The sequence below is a fragment of the Brassica oleracea genome, chromosome C7, assembly GCF_000695525.1.
Source record: "Brassica oleracea var. oleracea cultivar TO1000 chromosome C7, BOL, whole genome shotgun sequence".
Classification (NCBI taxonomy): Eukaryota; Viridiplantae; Streptophyta; class Magnoliopsida; order Brassicales; family Brassicaceae; genus Brassica; species Brassica oleracea.
In genome coordinates, this window is record NC_027754.1 from 38336169 (window position 1) to 38356838 (window position 20670).

The window sequence follows — 20670 nt, forward strand, 5'->3', positions numbered from 1 at the left end:
GGCCCCCCCCCCCCCCTCCCAATGAATTGGCTCCGCCACTCTCAACATCGATCCTTAACATACAGCTTTTGACGACGAGAGTATAAGGAGACTTATGATATTAGTTTACGTAATTGAATTGTGTCAAACTTAATGTCTAGTGTTTATGAGATAAGCTTTGTCCCGTTATTTGTTGCAGTCTTGCAGATGTTATTTATATCAATAATAGTTTTGTAAAATTGTAATTAAACGTCTTTAAAAATCAAAACCAATTGGTAATGAGTGAATGTATTGATATCATTTATATTCTCTATGTTTCATAACATACGATGTATTGACGTAATACACTTATATTAAAAATTTACATTTTCTATAAAGTATCATTGAAAATATAATTTGAAAATAGATTTCTTTAATTATAAATAAAAACAAAAAATACCATTGGTTACAAAAAATTTCATAAAATTAAAATTATCTAGATATGTGAAATTTTCTATATTATGAAAAAATAAAATCTTCTAAAACAATTTGAAACGCATGGAGTATTACTCTAGTTTTAATCTTATTTTGTTTAAGTTTTAGTTGTGTAATTCCTAATAAGTTCACAATCTTTTATATATACATATATGTATATATATATTTATTTATTTAAAGTAAACAGTCTATATGTTCATGTTTTATCTAATGGGAAAATGACATTCTAAATTGTAAACACGCAGACAAAAACAAAATGCTATATTCAGGTAGAGGTAATATCTGAGATTGCATAACAAAGATTAAAGTACCTGAGTAGGTAACAGAGTGTCGGTAGGATTTGCGAAGCTAGACCACAAAAACTCGCCGGAATCTTCTGTTGTTTCGCTTAACAGACCGAAGTTTCCAGCGTCATTTATGCGCCCTTGAGAAACAGAGCCATTACTTGGAGGAAGTGAAGAACTCCAGAGCTGTTGACCTCGAGGGTCGGTCAGAACCAAACCACGATCTGCGGTTAGTGTAACGTTCGAACCAGCAGGGACGAGGCCGGTTGTCGTATTGACTGCTTGTGCATGCCACACGATGGTTTTGTCAGGAATCTTGTCGAACCAAACGGAGAGAGTGAAACCATCGTTAGGTTGGATCTTGCGGAACCCGAAAGCAAAGTCACCGGAAGGGGAACGCCATGAGCTAGAGAATTGTTGGGACTCTGAAGCTGTGAGAGATTCTCCGACAGGAATAGATCCATTTATGATGTTCTGAGATGAAACTGTCAAGATAACACAAAGTGTTTGTAGTTGCAGGACAAGAAAAATATGGATTATCGAACACGAGAGGAATCCCATTTTGGTGAGGCAAAGATCATGAGATTATATGTATATATATAGATGAATCCCATTTTTCTGAAGCAAGTAATGAGATTATATTTATTATTTTAATATGGTTTTAAATTGATTTGGTCGTTACTATTGAACGTAGAAAAAGTGTAGGAAGACTTGCTGAATGGTTTTTTTTTTGGTTGAGAGTCAATGGAGCAGATTTTGAAGAGTCAACTGAGCTTTTTTTTTATCCATACAGCTCTGAATATGTGCTCAGACTCTATAGAGTCTTTTAACGTGTGGAATAAACTGCGTACAAGTGTGTGGTTATTGTAATTTGTATGTTTAATAAGACATTTCTCAATTGTAAACGTAAATGACTTTTGCTTCCCTAGGTTTTCTGAATAGCAAAAGATATTATCTTTATCTATATAAGTTGGGATATCAAATGCAAAGCTTAAACTAATCATCCTCTTAATGGAAAAGTCGTATTTTCTTACCAACCACTATTATATAAAATTAAGAGACATCAATCATGATCTTTTCAACTTTACTATTGTAACACCAGTAAATACTTGAGAGTTGAGACTAACAGGTCAATAATGTATTATATTTGTGTGTTTCAATTTTTTTTTTTTTGTTGTATATGGTATTTGGTATTATGCAACTTCTTTAAATAAATGATGTGCATCATCAAAGATAATAACATATATTAAAAAAAAAGAAGATAATAACAAGATGTTGATCCTTTGAAATGTAACTCATTTTTGTGATTCACATTTTCCCTTTACGGTACACATTTTTCCTTTACACTCATTACACTGGACCACAAGACAGATACTCATCACAAGACAATACACTATAAGGACAAGGGTTTGGAGGATCACGAACTTGAGTCACACCTTCAAGCATCTGTGTAATATTTCTCATGTTAGGTCTCAATCCTGATTCTTCTTGTATGCACCATATCCCTATTTTCACATATCTCTCTACCATCTCCATGTCCTCAATCGCCTCCAAATCGTCTTCGATTAGATCCTCCAACCTCCTGTCTCGGAAACAATCGTAAGCCCAATCGATGAGAATCACGCTTTCATCAAGATCGACGGCTTTCTTGCAGCACACGATTTCTAAAAGCATGACTCCGTAGCTATAGACATCTACTTTGGATGTAATGGGACTGTTCCTGAACCACTCAGGTGCAACATACCCTTTTGTTCCGCGGATGTTGGTGAGCGTATGCGTTTGGTTCATCATCAGAAGCTTTGCTAGACCAAAATCCGAGATTCTAGGGTTGTAAGACGCATCTAGAAGTATGTTCTGTGGTTTTATGTCGCAATGTATGATTTGCTCCTTACATTCTTCATGTAAATACAATATTCCGCGAGAAATCCCAACCGCGATCCTCTTCCTATCTTCCCAGCTCGGTCTCGGACGCCTGAAGAGAAAATCGGCTAGTGTCCCGTGTGGTATGAACTCATAGACTATCAAACGGCTATGTCCTTCGTTGCAGAAGCCAATCAGCCTCACTAGATTCTTGTGATGGATCTGACCAATCACTTTAACCTCATTCTTGAACTCTTTCTCGTTTTCTTGAGCAACACGGTCTAGTTTCTTGACAGCCACGGCAACTTCATCACCACCACAAATTTTTATAAATCCTTTGTAAACGATCCCAAAACCTCCTCTTCCAAGCTCGTCCATGAAATCTCCTGTAGCCACCACGAGCTCTCTGTATGTAAAGACCCTCAGATTCAACTCAACTGCGATAGATGTCGCGGGACCGATATCTCTAGCTTGACTCCGTTTCTTCTTCCTCTTCTCCCTCTTATTCATCCTTCTATATAGAGCAAGTAATATGAAATTAAAAAGAGCTGAAGTTCCAAGCAAAACCGAACAAGCGATGATCAACCAGCCGCTGTTTCTCCCTCTGTATCTGGTAACTGGAAAATCCACAACGCCTTTTAAAACTTTAATGAGTGTATAGCTATCACGTCCATCATCGTGATTACCATTAGGTGCTCTCTGTCCAAAAGACAATGGAAACCTCTTCAACCAACATACTCGATCATTTCCGTAAACAACAGCAGCACAGAAACAGTCGCTAAGACAAGCATTTCTACACGTGTCTTCATCATAGTTTTTGTACCTCTGGTAATCCCCGTACGGCCAGTTCGTGCGGTCTACACGCATAAGCTCGTAAGCATTAACATGCACGTTTTCAGTTTCGTTATTCTCTGGTCCACAAGTCTGCATCTCAAAATCCGGTTTGCAGTCACCGTACTCGTCACTAGGATCCATCAACGAGAACTTCTCGGGACACTGACACTTCGGCCTCTGATCATCACCCAAAATGCATATACTATTAAACCCACAAGCTACATTACCAAGAGCTTCTTCGGAGCTCTTCTCACATATATTATCCGGCACAGCCCAAGCCAACTCCCACCCGTTGCTCCCCTGCTCTTTGGAGTGATGGTACTGAGCGAAAACCCCGTCGAAATGTAGAACGGCGCGGCGATATACGTCTCCAGAGGATACGGGAACGTTTTCTTTGATACCAAATCTTGTTGCGTTATCGCTTCGTAAAACATACATGTAGCCTGACTGGTTGAAAACTAATCTAGTCCCGGGGTTAGGTTCCGTCGTGCCGCTTTCGTAGTAGGAGAAGTATACATCTGTTTCCGCTAGAGACTTGGAGTTGAGAACGAGAAGTTTAAGATCTCCGTCGTCACCTAGATGTAGCCTGAATCTTCCTTTCTTGAAACTTGTCTCCGTTAGGCGAGATGAGAGATTACTTCCAATCTCTATACTCTGCATCATCACCGAGTCTATATATGCTTACAATAACGTATGAAATACTATGATTTTATGTGAAACTTAAAAAAAAAAGATAACATGGTTATTTGACAAAAAATATATATCATTGTTTCTTTTCATTATTCAAAATTTTAATAAGAAAACCCTAGACAAAAGTATCTGCCTCAAGTTTGCTTATAAACCATGGAAGCTATATATGGACATTAGTTCCATAATCTCGCTCATACTCATAATCAGTATTTAGATATATCTAAACTATTAAAACTAAAGTACAAATAAATCTTAACCCTAAGTTTTCCTCAATAATTACTATCCAATGCCATTGACCTTATAAATAACAATTTCCAAAAAATTATTACGAAATTGCCTAATATTTAGCTACCTAATAAATTTAGAAGATATACAATCTTTTATTTAATTTAAATCAAAATCAAAAATTCAATTTTGCAATCCATAAAAAACTATAAAATAGATTAAATTATCAGATTAATTTATTGGTTTATTGAAAATAAATTAATCAAAATCGTTTAAAATTTTAGAATAATAAAAATAACTCAATTATATTTAATTAATTAGTCTCTTCTAATTTAATTAGTACAATAATGTATGTATTTAATTTTAAATGTTTACGAAAGCAAATACCCGTGCGGCCGCACGGGTCAAGATCTAGTTCCTATTTAAAGAATGAAATTCCGTACCAAAAGTGTTTTAACTCTGGGGCACAGGGTTCTTAGAGCATGTACAACGGGGGATTTAAGCTAATCCTTAGCGTTTTAAGATTAAAAAAAACATTAAAAGTAACGATAAAGCTAAGGATGAATCCTTAATTAAGGAGAAGAAGGACGAAGTCCGTAATGTGCTGGCGTTCTGTGATTGGCTCGGGTTAGATTGTCTTTCGTGAGGAGAGAGAAAAAAACACGCGACCAAATTCATTTTTTCGAGTATCCGAAAAAAAATAGAGAGGCAATAGAGAGGCGATAAGAGAGGCGATGAAGGTAAATCCGAGCTCTCTGTCTGTCTTTTTTTCCTTCTGGGCTTGATGCATGTTGATTTCATCAGTTTTAAGAGTTCGATTGTGGGGTTTAAATAGATTTAGGGTTTGAAATCGGATTGGGGATTTTAATTGAATTAGGGTTTTCGTCTGGGTTTGCTATTTTCTTCTTTTGGACGTGATGGTTTGTTGTTATTGTCGTGATTAAAGGTTCGGGATTGAGCAAATGGGATTGGGGATTTAAATCGAATTAGGGTTTTCTTGTGGGTTTGCTATTTTCTTCTTTTCGATCCGCTTGTTTGTTGTTCTCGTCGCGATTAAAGGTTCTGGATTGAGTTCACAATCGATTAAGGGTTTTCTTCTGGATTTGATTTGGTCACAATCAAGTGAATCTGATGATAAGTTTTTTCGTCTTGCAGGTACTGAAATGGAGGAAGAACGCCGGGATATGAAAGCACACAAAGCGTACATCAACATGCTTGATTTCGTTGCAGATGCGCAACAGGGGATTCCCAAACTGTGCTGCTGTGGATCAATCATGAAGGAAATCGTAGATGAAGAGGATACGTATGACTACCTCCCTGGGAAAAGATACTTCATCTGAAAAGACTACGAGGTGTGAACTGTTCTTTCTATCTCTTTAATTTAAATGCGACCATCGTTCTTCTTTATTTGTTTGTTGTTTGAGTAGTTTGAATAGAAACGGATAGGACTGTCGGTAACTGTTAAGTTTGAAAACAATTACTTTGCGTTAATGAACTTTTCGACTTTGTAGTTATAAATGCACACTAAACCACCATTAAATTGACCCTAACTGCATCTTGCAAACTAAAACTTCATTAAATTGTCTCTAGCTGTTGTGATATGACAGTTTTCTACTAGTATTCAATGTAGAATCCCTTATTTAATCTTACTCGTTTCCAGTAGAGAATCACACAAACTTCTTCCTAAAGATAGTTGTTTGTACTATCTTTCTAAATGGCAAGCTCCTCTAGTTTTGTTAACCTCTTAGCGAGCCAAGGGTCAGTTGACCTTGACTCTTTAGAACCTCCTTTGTTTAGTACCCAATCTCCGCAAGAGTCAAGTGTGAAAGAAAAGAGAAAGTTGTCTGTGAAGGAGGATTTAATCCTCATTGGTGCTTGACTCAACACCAGCAAAGATTCAATAGTCAGTAACGAACAAAAAGATGTTGCCTTCTGGAAGAGGATTGTAGAGTACTACAACTCCAGTCCTCTCCTGGTTGGGACAGTGCCAAGAGAACTAGGGCAATGCAAGCAAAGATGGGTTAGGATCAATGATTTGGTCTGTAAGTTTGCTGGCTGCTACGACATGGCACTGAGGGAGCAGAGAAGCGGGCAAAATGACAACGATGTGATGAAGGCTGCCTTGGATATATTCAACAGTGACTAGAACATGAAGTTCAACTTGGAACATGCGTGGAGGGAGCTTAGGCATGATGTGAAATGGTGCTCCACCTATATGGAGAAGGACAAGGATAAGCGCAAAAAAGTTGATTCTCCAGTGCCAGAGCCAGAAGATAGACCAATAGGGGTTAAGGCTGCTAAGGCTGCGGGTAAGAGGCACAAAACTGGAAAAGATGAAGAATTAACCAAGCTACAAGGACTGATGGAGATGAAAAAGCAAATCTCAAAGCAAAGTTTGCTAGAGAGTTTGCTTGCAAAGCCGGAGCCACTCACTGAGATGGAATTAGCTCTGAAAACGAAACTGTTGTCTGAATTGTTGTCATGAGTGATGGTTTGTTAGCTTTAGTTATGTTTGCATTACAAGTTTTTAACTATTTTTTACTTTATTTACTCATCTCATATGCTTTGTTTCAGGTGAAGTAAAAGACATGTGCCAGATGAAGACAAAAGATGGTGTCTCTTCCTTGTTCAGTCACGGGTTGTCTGTTTCTTTGTTGCTTTCTATTGCTTTTGTATTGCGCATGTGAACCAAGTCAGAGGTTCACGGGTTGTATGTTACTTTGTTGCTTTGTATTTCGAAGTTGTCTTTATAAGTCAGTGTGTAGTGTTGCATTTCTTGTACTCAGAACTTGAACCACGAGATGTTCTAAACATGTTATGAAATTTCTTTCCTCTTATTCCACAGTTTGTAGTTGATCTTTTAACTTCTCAACATTTTGTTCCTCTTCTTCCATTCTGTCCTCTTCAATCTTCAGTTTACAAAAGGTATTGGCCCCAAATAATTAACTAGAAGAAGAGAACATGCATAAATAAAGATGTATAAACCTAATTAGTTATTTTTTCCTCTTCTTCCATTCTTTCCTCTTCAATCTTCATCTTCTTATTACAACTCTTCCTACTCTAAACATGATCCATAAACCTAAATAGTTATTATTTTTTTAAAAGGAAAGATTGCCAAATATGGCAGATGAAGTCGATCAAAGATTAAATGCGGCTTTGGATGAGGCTGTCGATGAATATTTTGAAGATACATACAACAACATCGTAAAGAACCAAACAAAGAAACAGAGGAAACGTGCATATGCCGAACGAAACCACGAAGAGGGCCATACCCGTCTATGGAATGACTACTTCAGTGAAAATCTGACATTTCCGCCTCATTTATCCAGACGCCGTTTCCGCATGAACAAGTCAGTATTCATGCGTATTGTCGATCGCCTCTCAGAAACTTTTCCATTCTTTCAACAAAGAAGACATGCTGTCGGAAGATTAGGTATATCTCCACTACAAAAGTGTACGGCAGCTCTTCGTATGCTTGCTTATGGCTGTGCGGCTGACGCCATTGACGAATATCTCCGACTTGGTGAAAGCACAACACTTTCATGTTTAACCAATTTTCAGAAGGCGTAATACAGTTATTTGGAGATGAGTATCTACGAAGACCCACTCCAGAGGATCTTCAACGACTGCTCGATATTGGAGAGATACGCGGCTTTCCAGAGATGATAGGAAGCATCGACTGTATGCATTGGGAGTGGAAAAATTGCCCAACCGCTTGGAAAGGACAGTACACACGTGGATCAGGAAAGCTAACAATTGTCTTGGAGGCTGTAGCTTCACAAGATCTTTGGATATGACACGTTTTTTTTGTCCTCCAGGTACCTTAAACGATATTAACGTCCTTGATCGATCTCCTGTTTTTGATGACATTTTATGAGGTCGAGCTCCAAGGGTACAGTACGTGGTCAACGGACACCAGTATGGTTTGTTGTACTACCTCACAGACAGCATATATCCAAGATGATCAACATTTATCCAATCTATCTCAAACCCTCAAAGTCCTGAAGCACAATTATTTGCTAAACTTCAAGAATCAACCCGAAAAGATATGGAGCGTGCTTTTGGAGTATTGCAAGCTCGATTTGCAATAGTGAAAAACCCGGCTATTTTTTGGGATAAGACACAAATAGGGATGGTTATGCGAACATGTATCATACTGCACAATATGATAGTAGAAAATGAACGCAATGGATACACTCAGTGTGATATATCAGAGTTTGAAGAAGGAGACTCGAGTAGAAGTTCAGAGGTGGATATGTCATATATTCGCAAGCCTTCAAATCTCCGTACTATGCTTGAAATACGTAGTCAAGTTCGTGACCCACATACACATGAACAATTGAAATATAATTTGATTCAAAATATTTGAAACAAGTTTGGTAATGATGGAAATGTTTAATTGTTGTATGTTTACATTTTGTCATTCAATAAATAAAAATTTTAAATTTTATTGTTTTACAAATTTATTAATTTTTTTCTAAGGATTTCATAACGGATAAGAGCATCCGCAACGGCGGTCCTTAAGGAGGAATCCTTAGGGAAAAAATAATTAAATAATCAGTAGACCCCACTAAAAGCTAAGGATTCGATCCTTAAAATCCTTAAATAAAGACTCTTTCTTGGTGAATCTTTGCACTATTTGTGGGGTCCGACGACGTGTGGCAGCCCGTGATTGGTTAATATTTCTTTTTTTTAATCTGAAAAAATAATAATAATTAAAATATAAAAAAACACTATTTCTAAGGATTCCAATGGGGTATCACCCATTGGAGATGCTCTTGGAGCAACATTTGTAATTAGAGTCCTTAACTAATAAAAAAAACAATTAACTATTGTTAAGGACTCCAATGGTGGTTAACACCACCGTAGGCGTTCTTGCTCACCCTAATTATTAACTTTTTTTATTGAATTATTAATTATACTACCCGTCGGTTTTGAAGTTAGTTATCATGAGAAAATTGACTCACCTGAGTAGGCAACAGAGTGTCGGTGGGATGATCGAAGCTCAACCACAAATCTTCGCCGGAATCTTTGCTCAGGAACCGGAAGTTTCCGGCGTCGGTTATGAGCCCTCGAGAAACAGAGCCACTACCTGGAGGAAGTGAAGAAATCCAATGCTGTTGACCTCGAGGGTCTGTGATGACCAGACCGCGATCTGGTGTTAATGTAACCTTCGAACCCTCAGGGACAAGACCGGTGGTTGTGTTGACTGCTTGTGCGTGCCACACGATGGTTTTATCAGGAATCTTGTCGAACCAAATGGAGAGAGTGAAACCATCGTTAGGCTGGATCTTGCGGAACCCGAAAGCAAAGTCACCGGAAGGGGAGCGCCATGAGCTAGAGAATTGTTGGGACTCTGAAGCTGTAAGAGATTCTCCGACAGGAATAGATCCATTTATGATGTTTTCAGACGAAACCAGAAGTGTTTGTAGTTGTAAAACAAGAAAAAGATAAATCATCGAACAAGAGAGGAATCTCATTTTACTGAATGATCTTGAGATATATTACACAAGATTTATAATATATATAAGGTTAATATTTCGTTAATACTGAACGTATAAAAGGGTTAAGAAGACTCATCGAACGTTTTTCTTTCCATAAGTCAATGTATCAGTTTTTCAAGAGTCAACTGAGTATTTTCCTCCATGCAAATATATGGTTTACAGGCTTTCAAAGGAAAAAAAAGGTCTACAGCCATATAACGTGTGTTGTAAATAAGAGTACAAAGTATATCATCTTTAAATTAATACTATATAAATTAATATACACTAAAAATCTCTATAAAATAATATAATTTTATAGTCTCAAATTGAATTTTTGGTTCAATTAGTATATCGATAAATTAATATTTTTATAAATTAATAAAAAAATTATAGTTTTGGTGTAGTTCCAACATTATTAATTTATAGAAGTTTTACTGTTGTTATATATTTATTATGATAGGACCATTTATGAATTTTAAACGTAAAAGACTTTTGTTTCCTCGGGTTGAAGTTTGAATGGGAAAAACTTTTTTTTTGGACAAAAAGACTATGATTTGAAAATCGGGATATTAAATTGTTGTTCAAAGTACTCTTCATGCTATATATCAGGTATTTTGAATGGCAAAAAACTTGTAATATTTCCGATAGATTGAAATATTATAATTAAACAGACCTTAAAAAAAATATTCAAGTATTCTTCATGCTCTATCGACAAGTCAAATGTTTTTGTCAAATGCCTCCATCTGACAAACCTCTTGATTGATTCCACATTCGAAGATTCGAATCATGTCTTTCAAGTTTCAACTATAAACTTACGCTATTACCATTGAGTCCAACCGTCTAGCTAGCTATCAGCAATATACAAAGAAAAATCTTAAATTTAATTTGTTATAAATTTGCTATGGAATAGATCTTTCCTAAATCCGTTGACGGTTCTAGGTGAACGTTGGTTTCTAAAGTTATGGTTTTCTTTTTTAGTTGTAGTTTATTAGAGCAACTCCACCGGTAAGAACCCATTACGGATTCTAATGAATAATTTAATAATTAATTGTATGATTTGAAAAGTTTAAAATCTTTGTTAGCGTAATTAATTTTTTCATGGTCTAATGGGAAAACCTCTTAATTTCTTTTTTTTTAAAGAAGTTGAATGAGATATCAACAAACATCATCTTCTCAACGGAATCAATTTTGCAAAATACTTGTTAAGTTGATATAATAGTTCTTTCAAAATCACAAACTTGGTATAATAAACCATAACACAAACATTCTACAAGAGTGGATTGGTTAAAAATCATTAAAAGATGATCAGAGGAGAGAAAGAGACTTTACTTGAGCACACTCTTTAACTTTATCCAACACCACTTGTTGAATCTTCTTCTCTACTTCCTCCATAGTTTCTCCTGCATCGATTATCTGCATTACCATTTTCAAGGTTTAGGTAAGTAAAACAAAGAAAGAAAGACTCTTCTTAATGCATTCACCTTCCATGAAGAATCACGCAGAGTTTGATAAAACGCAGAGCTCGGTCGGATGTCCTGAACTATACAATATAACACTTCTTTTTCTTGGAATAACTTCAAGGTTTCGTTACATCTCCATCAACAAGCAACCACCATGGAACCATAACGAGAATGACCCACCTTACATAATTTCATATAGTTCCAAAAGAGTTGCTTTTTATCAAATTTAGATTCCACTAAAATTGGCCTAGACAAAGCTCAATGTGAGAACACCATTGCACTCCAGCTAATTACAGCTTATATATTCCCTATCAACGACAAAAAAAAAAAGATAGGGAAGAAGAAAATTAGCATTTTTGTTTCAACTTGTAGCAGAAGTTCAAAACTTTGCCACTTGACATCAGATAGATAGATTCCCAAATCTCACCAGAGAGGACGGTGACGAAAACCCTCGATCGAGAAAGAAAAAAAGGAGAGGGATTTGTTGAGAAAATCAACACACAAAAATTCAATCGTGAAAGAGAGACGCTCGATCGAGAAAGAAAGAGAGACCCTATATCAAACTGCCACGTATGGGGTTCCTAGCTACTCCAAAACTCCTGATTTAGACAGCGGTTCTGTTTAATTTCCCTTTTTTCATTTATTTTTTTATCTTTTTTTTAGAACCCATGTTAAGCCCCTCTGTTGGAGTTGGTCTTAGCTTCTGGATTTGTCCGGTTAATGACTCCGGTTTCTATCCGGTTTATGTATCTCATGGCCAGTGCCGTGCTTAGAACAATCGGGGCCTAAGGCAAATATAATTCATTTTAACAAAACCAAATTCTACATAGATAATAATAATAACAACTAAATAATAATATAAGTAATATTAGTATAATAATAATATTTTAATATAAGTTGACAAATAAAACTGGGTTTTTGTTATTTCATAATTTGAAACTATTTTATGAAAAAATTATAAAAGCTTTAAATGGAAAGCATTATATGTTTTGTTATTAACAAAACCAAATTCTATATAAACAAAACAGTTCTCAACATTAATTAAAACAGAGGTTAAAGCTCATGACAACAAATGAGAATATAAATGGAGGTTTGGTTAATTAAAACCATATTTTTCGGTGACTATTATCATTTTATTTGTGTCATAAACTGTAAATTTGGGACCCCAAAATTAACAGATATGAAAAAGGAACTCAGGCCAATGCCTCAGCGTAGGCACGCCTCTGCTCATGGCCTATGTTTAGGTTCCTTTTGTTTGATTATTCTATCTTTGTTGTAATGGGAATGGGATGATAGGATGTACTGAACTTGTTCATCTTTGGTGGTTAACTAAAATTCACATATGACAAATTTTTATTTTTTTAATTCCGTTATAGAAAAACATCAACGAACATATATATCACATTTTACACGGATGGATTCTTGCCATCAACTCATTTGCAACGGTTTAGTGACGACTTGAATAAGACCGCAGGTTTTTATTTATATATATGAAGACCGCATATTAATACATAGTTTTATATACATGAAGACCGCATATTAATACATAGTTAAAGGATAATTCAATTTACCATCCCTTTATATTAAAAGAGAAGCATTTGTCTTAAATGCATTCACATTACCTTTGACATGTGGCGGCTTCACAAAGTTTTTAGAACAAAAAGCTGACGTGGCGACGTTAGAAAGCTTCTCAAAAAAATTATTGTGGTTTAAAGACAAAGTTTCCTTATAAACGTTTACTAATGGGACATAAACTTTGGGACAAATAAATTACGAGACGTTCATATCGGCTACATGAGTTGATGAGTTTCGAAGGAGAGCAGCTAAAATTTGATTTTTATTGTCTACTAATACGAATAATTAGGGGTGGGCGTTCGGATACCCGTTCGGGTTCGGGTCGGGTATTTCGAATTTTCGGGTATTTCGGTATAGGGATAGAGAACCCGTTCGGGTATTTCTGTACTTCGGGTCGGGTTCGGGTATTTTTAGTTCGGGTTTGGTTATTTTGAATCGGGTTTGGATATTTAGATTTTAAAAGAAAAAAAATTAATTTTTTTCACTTTTTAAGTTTTTTGTATTTAAAAATATAGATTTCACTTAACTGTTTTTTTTTTTTATAGATTGAATGATTAATAGGTTTATAGACAATATTTCAAAAACAAATAGATATTAGTTTGACATGCATTTTAAATGAATATCAAATCATTTTCTCCATAATTATATATATATACTTATGATATTAAAGTATGTGTAACATCAATATAAATATATATTTTTTAAAATGAGAGATGTAAACTAGAAATATAAGGGTAAATATATATATGTTCAGTTATCTTCGGATATCCATTCGGGTTCAGATATTACCCGTTCGGGTTCGGATATCCAATCTCTCCTAACTTAATATCCGTTCGGGTATTTTGCTACTTCGGTTAGGATTTCGATTCGGGTTTTTCGGGTCGGGTGGACCTTTGCCGGAATCCCCACCTTTAACTCATTACTGTGCTTATCCATTTCCCATCTTGATATATTCCAATCAAGGACAGGTTTAGGAGGATGTTTAGATCACAAAGGATGGCTGAAGATCTGCGTTGGCACTATACCAATGCCACTGAAGATGGTACAATGCGGCACCCTGTTGATTCTATCTCTTGGGCACAAGTGAATGCTAAATGGCCAGACTTTGCTGCTGATCCACGGAATCTTCGACTTGGGATTTCTACAGATGGGATGAACCCTTTCTCCATGCAAAGCACCAATCACAGCACATGGCCAGTGTTGTTAGTGACCTATAACACGCCTCCAACCATGTGTATGAAGGCTGAGAATATAATGTTGACTTTGTTGATCCCTGGTCCTACTGCTCCTGGTAACAACATTGATGTTTACCTAGCACCACTGATAGACGATCTAAAGGATTTGTGGGCTGAGGGTATTGAAGTGTATGACTCATTTGCGAAGGAGAACTTTAATCTCAGAGCCTTGCTGCTTTGGAGTATCAGTGACTATCCAGCCTTAGGAACACTGTCTGGATGTAAAGTAAAGGGGAAACAAGCCTGCAATGTATGTGGAAAGGATACACCTGCAAGGTGGCTTAAGTTTAGCCGCAAGTTTGTCTACATGAGTAACAGAAGGAGACTACCGCCTGGCCATCGTTACAGATATAAAAAAGCTTGGTTTGACAACACTGTGGAGGAAGGGAATGCTAATAGGATACAAACAGGCGCTGAGATATATGAGACACTACAAGCTTTTACGAATGATTTTGGTAGACCTCTAGAGAAGGAAAAAAAAAGGAAAAGACTAGAGTTGGAAGATGATGAGAGGTTACAAGAAGAAGAGTGTGAAGAATCAAATGGCTGTTAAGCAATACGTTTATGAGTTTCTACGACGTCTAAACCATTGCTAAGAAATCGTAAACCAGACACGAAAAGGATGGGTTGTTAAGCAAGAAGTTGATGATTTAGTGTATATCACGGCTCAGAAGCTTAGAATATTGTAAGCCTCTCGGCTCTAACGTGTACGTTCAATACCATAAATTTAACAAACCATCACAACTCACTTTATAGCACACACCAACTAAAAAAACTCCAACAGTAGAGAACACACAAAAACCCTAGAAGTTTTAAGATAATTGTCATCCATGGTTGCAGGAAGTGAGAGTTTTGACCGGACGGTGGAAGATACGACAACGAATTGTCTGATGCTGTTGTCGAGAGTTGGGGAATGCGGCGGAGGAGACGCAGAGAGTCGCGTTTTCAGATGCAGGACTTGTATGAAAGAGTTCTCATCGTTCCAAGCTCTGGGAGTTCATCGCGTAAGCCACAGGAAACCCATTAGCAATAGCAGCGGCGAAGAACAGTCGTGAATCGTCATGAAGAAGAAGACCAAGAAGACGGGGTGGCATCATCGTTGTTCGATATGTGGCCCGGAGTTTGAGATGGGACAGGCTCTTGGGGGGTCACATGAGGAAGCACTGGAACAAGGAAGACTCTGGCGGCGCGTTGGTTACACGCTCTTTTTTCCTAGAGGCGGCGATGGCTAGGACTTTGAAGGAAAAAAGTAAAGGGTTTTGGAACTGGGTTCGGATTCGATAGAGGGTATCAATTTGAAGTTAGAGTTGGGAAGAACGATGTACTGATTTTTCTTTCATCTTTTCGTATTAGTTTTATAGACTAGCCAAAATCTTGATATACTCTTTTACCTGACCCATAAACCTGAATATATTTTGATTTTACTATCCAAGATTTCTTTTCTTGGTAATCTATCATTTTTTTTTTGGTTTTACATGAGAAGGTTTGAGATGTGAATAATGCAGTAGGTTTTTGGAGTACAATATATAAGTTTAGTTGTCATGGTTGCTGTGGTGCAACTAAATTTGAGAAGTTTAATGATCACTGGCATAAAGAAGCTTAACACCAAAAGACAATCATATCAAATGTTTGTATTTGAGAAAATTCAATGGAAACCTACTGCGTAATCAAATCTACATTTCAAACTGTTTGGTAGAATCAAAAGCTCTAATGGTCGTTGTAATGTGTGGAAAGATTAGTAAACAACTCTTAGAAGTCAATATACTTAATTAAAGAGATATATTCAGTCATCGTCGAGAAAATAAGCAACATAAAAAGAAGATTACAAGTTTCGATTAAAACCTTCGTACAAATAGGAAAATGCATTTTTTTCTTAATGACAAATCAATTTTATTTTTAATTAATTTTATGTAAACATATTAACTTTCAACTGTTATATTGACCAAAACAGTTGTTTCAATATTAATTAACAATATGTTTATATATTTATCAATCACTTTTTATACTTTTACATATATATATATGTAATTTAAGTGAATATCTATACAGTTTAATATTCACAGTAAATGAGGTTTCTAAATCTATAGGAATTTCGAATAGAAAACAGAATTTTAATGGTTCATTTGACTTAGTTAATGAAATGTTTTTATATAAATATTTTTTTTTGTCAACAATTATCTCGAATTGATTTAATTTTGCATGTGTTTAGAAATTTGAATATAATATGAATGCTTAACATCAGTATTGTCTAAACTTCATATAACATGCAACCAAATAAGTAGTTATAGCTTCCGGTTACAACCATAAAATCAAAAACTTTAACCATATTAACGTCGCCAATCTATATCCTCCTCATTAAAACACAAAACAATCAACTCAAAACAAATTAATATCCAAATTAAACAGATTTAATCTCTTTTTATCTCACAAATTACAAATTTACAGGCATGGATCTTATCCTAGTCCTTTTGTAATATATACATGCTAATGCTAACTTTTCCTTTTCTCCAAAATCATAATAAACATTTGAGCCACGCGGTACCTTCCTGTGACAACTTTAAAGCGCACCTCCATAATGAGCAGATTTACAAATAAGAGTAAATTGACTAAATTCATACGCCTAGTGAGCACATTTACAATTATAGAATATTGATATAGTGTTGCTTTCGCGCATTTATGCCACAGCAAAAGAAAAAGTATTAACACATCATTCATCAGACATCATCACAAAGATAAGACGGAGTGAATCTAGTGAAAAGTGATAGCGTACGTACGTCGACACTGTAATTATATCACTTGATATAAATTTTTATCTGACTAGTTAAAAGTTAAAATATATCGGTTCAGTAAATCCAGAAAAATGCTGATATACATAAATATTATGAGAATATTAAACATAAATTGTCTTAACATATAGATATAATTCTATTCATTCGTGGTAGGGCGTAACATCCAAGCCGGAAGAAGAGAGTTTGGTTCCGCCAGTGATGATGCTACGCCGTTCTCTTCCCCAACCCTACCCACGAAGCCATCTCTGCCCATTTAATGACTAATTAATCAGAATCATTCACAGCTAGATATGTACATTACACAATGAATCAAACTCTATAAATCTAATTTGGATTACTACGGAAAGAGAGACGATACCTGGAGGAGGTTAAGCAGTATTGGGGCTGAAGAATTGAAGAATTGTTGGAGCATTGGATTAGTTGTCCTCCTTGCTGAACCGTGTTCTTCTCCCTCTCCTTAATCTATCATATCATAACTTTTGTCATTGTTAATACTATACAGATGCACGAATATGTTCTGTTTTATAAATTACTATATAAATATAATTCTTATAATGTATTTTATATAAGTATAAAATAACAACTTTAAAAGTTTTCAAATAAACTATACATTTAGTTAAATAAAACTATCAAGGTTCCAAAACTAGGTCAATTAATCGATCAAACTATATATGTTGTTTTTTAAACTAATCGGCTTCTAATTGGCTTGGCTTCATAAAAAAACTCACAACCGATTGTCCTAACGCATATAAATGTTTTCAACATTGATATTTAGTAGTACACTAATAATAAAAAAATAAATACTAACCATTTCTAATGCTAATAGAATATTAGAAACACTACTAATAAATAAACAATAATGTATCTGATGCGTGAAGACTGTTACCGACACATATAATATATATGTCGTAAACAATACTAATATAGAAACATTTCTCTACATTTATATATTAATATTAATTATGCAAATATTTTTGTAAAATAGTAGTATAAAAGCTACTCGAGAATTCTATCGTAAATAAATTATATTTAAACATACGTATATTTTATAATGCTATAATATATTTTGTTCAAATAATCTTTTACTGTAAATTTTGGTGAGATGACATACTTGTATAATTCACTTTGCAACTTTCAGTCCCATTTTTAATACAAATGTAACCACTAAATACATAAAAAGAAGTTGTATAACCTTTTTGAGAAGCGCATTGTTGTGATCTTGCAAGGCCTTATCCTGATGAAATCAAATAAAACAAGTAAGCGTAAATCTAAAATGATGGTCTGCTTGGTTGCGACACTATACCTTCTTTTGGAGCGCCGATATGGATTCGAACATAGCTTGGTTCTGCAAATATTACAAATTTATTAAAAAGGCCATCACAAATTTCAACTCCAATTCATATGAATGTACGTTCTAATATTACCTTTCTTGACCTAATGCTCTTGATAGCAGCATGGAGCTGATGTTCCAAGCTTTGGAGATCCTTTAAGCTCAACGAATCAAGATCTTCCCCCATAAAATTCCTGCACATTATTTTACCAAAAAACAAAATTCCTGCACATTTTCATTTTTGCAACTTCTTATTATATAAGCATTGTGCTTTCTTTTTGTTCCTTGCTACATGTGTGATATTACGCGCAGGTATTACGCTCAAATTTCCTTACAGAAAATGAATATTGTGAGGATTTCATTCAAAAAAAAAAAGAATATTGTGAGGATCCAAAGACACAAATAGTAAGTTCCCCGATTACCATATATTAATAAAGGATTTCGAAGATGACGAGATCTTAAGTCAAGAAGTACTTGTTATTTTAAGTTGTGAGAAATAAGTCTTTACATAATGCATTCCCCCTTAAGCTGTGTTATGTGTTAGTATTTTTAACGATAGGTGCTAAGGCAGCAAGTTGGACGCGTTAGATATTTATGTTCAACCAAAGTCTAGTTCAGTTAAAACAACTCTTGTATATATACGTTTAATTGCTAGTTGACAAGCACACAGATTATGAAGCAATCTTAATTTTGCATTATGCACTACAAGATAATATTATATACCTTTTGTTCTTCTCGAGTACCTCAACTCTAGCCTTGAGCTTAGCATGTTCAAGAACCCAATTTTCCTACAAAATTGGTATACGTTAGGATTAAGACTTATGAACATAAACAGCTAGACGTAAAACCAAATCTTAAAACTTACACTCTGTGAAATCTCTCGGCCTACAAGTTGTTTGTCCGAATACAAATAGCGATCGTAGCGTTCAAGTATCCTTTCCATGCTAGATTTCAGAAAATTCAAAAGAAACAAAAATTTACTTAATTAATTTGATCCATAAATCAGACTATAATTTAAAACGTTGTAATTTGTAACATTAATTTGTTACAAAGTGTTTAGCCAAAAGTTTACCTTGCTTGATATATTGACAAAAGATCGCTAAAAGTAAAGCACATAAAACAAAAACGTATATAAAACCTGGTTCATGGTGAGTCCACACAACATTATAGAAATTATAGGTACAAATTCAATGTCAAGATTCGAGTACTGACTTAGTTATCAAAGCAAACGGTAAGATAGTACAAGCAACACATATGTAAACATACAAAAGCGCATTTATATCAGTACGAACTTACATATATGTTGAACGTTATGTATTGTCCATTGGATTATAGCACATCCTTGTATATGCTTTATTTCTTTGTTTCAAATCAACCTTTCTTTCAAATATATGTCATTAAGTGTTATACATGTTTTTTTTTTGGTATGAAAGTGTTATACATGTTATATACATATACATAAGCGTACGTCTCACTGTGAGCACGTGCTTCTATACATGAAAAGAGGCAATCAAATCGTGAGTCTGTGTACTAAGTATCATAATTTTATGCTATTTTCATTCGGGTAAAGCAAGGGAAAATAAACATAACCAGCTTTTTCATGCGTCCATATACGTAAAATCCCAAAAAAAACCCTAATTTCTCGAGCCACTTCTTAGGGAACAAACAAATCTACAGTATATATGCAACACACAGGGATAAGATTTGGATCTAAAGACTGACGACAATCGAGATGGAGACGTACGAATAAGAAAACAAATCTAATTGAAAATCAAGAAAGCAGATATGGATACGATCGATGTGAATATAAATAATATAATATATGGTTTATAGATGAAAATAATTACCAAGAGTCGGTGGAATATTCGAAGAGTTTGCCTTTGGAAGAGAAGATGACGAGGGCAACCTCAGCATCGCAGAGAACAGAGATCTCATGAGCTTTCTTGAGCAAACCAGACCTTCTCTTTGAGAAAGTAACTTGCCTATTGATCTTGTTTTCTATCCTCTTCAGCTGAACCCTACCCCTTCCCATGTCTCTCTCTCTCTCTCCTCAAAAGCTCAAGAAAAAGAGAGAGAAACGACAACCTTGAAATGTCCAAAGGACCTCTCTCTTTTTCTTTCTTATCTCTCTCTGGGTATCTTTTGTGTTGAATGTGTGATAATTTTTTCATTTATTTATTATTATTTCCGTGGACTTTTGTTAGGTTTCGCGTGAGTCTACAGTGACGTAAGCGTGTGAACAGAGACCAGAGTGGAGATAAAGTTAAGGGCTGTTTGGGAAATAAACCATACGACTTGTTGTCGAGTTCTCATAGGCTCTCTTCTACTGTAATTACAACTTGTTCGTTAGTTTTGTGCCTCCCCTTTGGCTTACGTTGTTTCCGTACCGTACGTAGTTTTAAATGTCATAGCTTTTAAGGTTAAGAACAAATCAGTCAAGATTCAAGAACTC

The 20670-nt window shown here is 35.3% G+C and overlaps 3 protein-coding genes, 1 long non-coding RNA gene and 1 pseudogene across 4 annotated transcripts in view; 1 reads left to right on the plus strand and 4 right to left on the minus strand.

The window, feature by feature from the left end:
• Window positions 1-1313, minus strand: part of LOC106304332 (G-type lectin S-receptor-like serine/threonine-protein kinase RLK1) — a 3686-nt gene extending 2373 nt beyond the window's left edge. Inside the window, exon 1 of the mRNA XM_013740740.1 lies at window positions 765-1313. Coding sequence (XP_013596194.1) covers window positions 765-1298 — 534 coding nt within the window. The 5' untranslated portion in view covers window positions 1299-1313. The remainder of the gene's footprint in view (window positions 1-764) is intronic.
• A 708-nt stretch (window positions 1314-2021) lies between these two features.
• On the minus strand, window positions 2022-9932 carry LOC106302137 (G-type lectin S-receptor-like serine/threonine-protein kinase RLK1). Its single transcript, XM_013738664.1, is given in 4 exon segments — window positions 2022-3697; window positions 3700-3793; window positions 3795-4085; window positions 9314-9932. Coding segments are annotated over 4 exon segments (2508 nt in total). The 5' UTR covers window positions 9827-9932; the 3' UTR covers window positions 2022-2087.
• Window positions 9933-11057: 1125 nt separating this feature from the next.
• On the minus strand, window positions 11058-11857 carry LOC106305169. The gene is made up of 3 exons (XR_001262925.1): window positions 11717-11857; window positions 11311-11597; window positions 11058-11242 (listed from the first exon to the last, which is right to left on the minus strand). It is a non-coding gene; the product is annotated as an uncharacterized LOC106305169 (long non-coding RNA).
• Window positions 11858-14861: 3004 nt separating this feature from the next.
• On the plus strand, window positions 14862-15427 carry LOC106305381 (annotated as a pseudogene).
• A 1472-nt stretch (window positions 15428-16899) lies between these two features.
• LOC106302265 (agamous-like MADS-box protein AGL8 homolog) lies at window positions 16900-20348 on the minus strand. The gene is made up of 8 exons (XM_013738807.1): window positions 20066-20348; window positions 19084-19162; window positions 18942-19006; window positions 18313-18412; window positions 18192-18233; window positions 18081-18122; window positions 17247-17350; window positions 16900-17133 (listed from the first exon to the last, which is right to left on the minus strand). Exons 1-8 carry the CDS (start codon window positions 20248-20250, stop codon window positions 17025-17027), a joined length of 726 nt encoding a protein of 241 aa, XP_013594261.1. The 5' UTR covers window positions 20251-20348; the 3' UTR covers window positions 16900-17024.
• Between the last annotated feature and the right edge of the window lie 322 nt (window positions 20349-20670).

Bases quoted from the DNA above. Each gene is read 5' to 3' on its own strand.
- LOC106302265 (XM_013738807.1), bottom strand. From the start codon at position 20,250: ATGGGAAGGGGTAGGGTTCAGCTGAAGAGGATAGAAAACAAGATCAAT. The intron at 18,413-18,941 runs GTATATAATATT...AATAATGTGCAG, and splicing joins GTACTCGAGAAGAACAAAAG to GAATTTTATGGGGGAAGATC. The intron at 17,351-18,080 runs GTTATACAACTT...ATGATATGATAG, and splicing joins ACAATGCGCTTCTCAAAAAG to ATTAAGGAGAGGGAGAAGAA.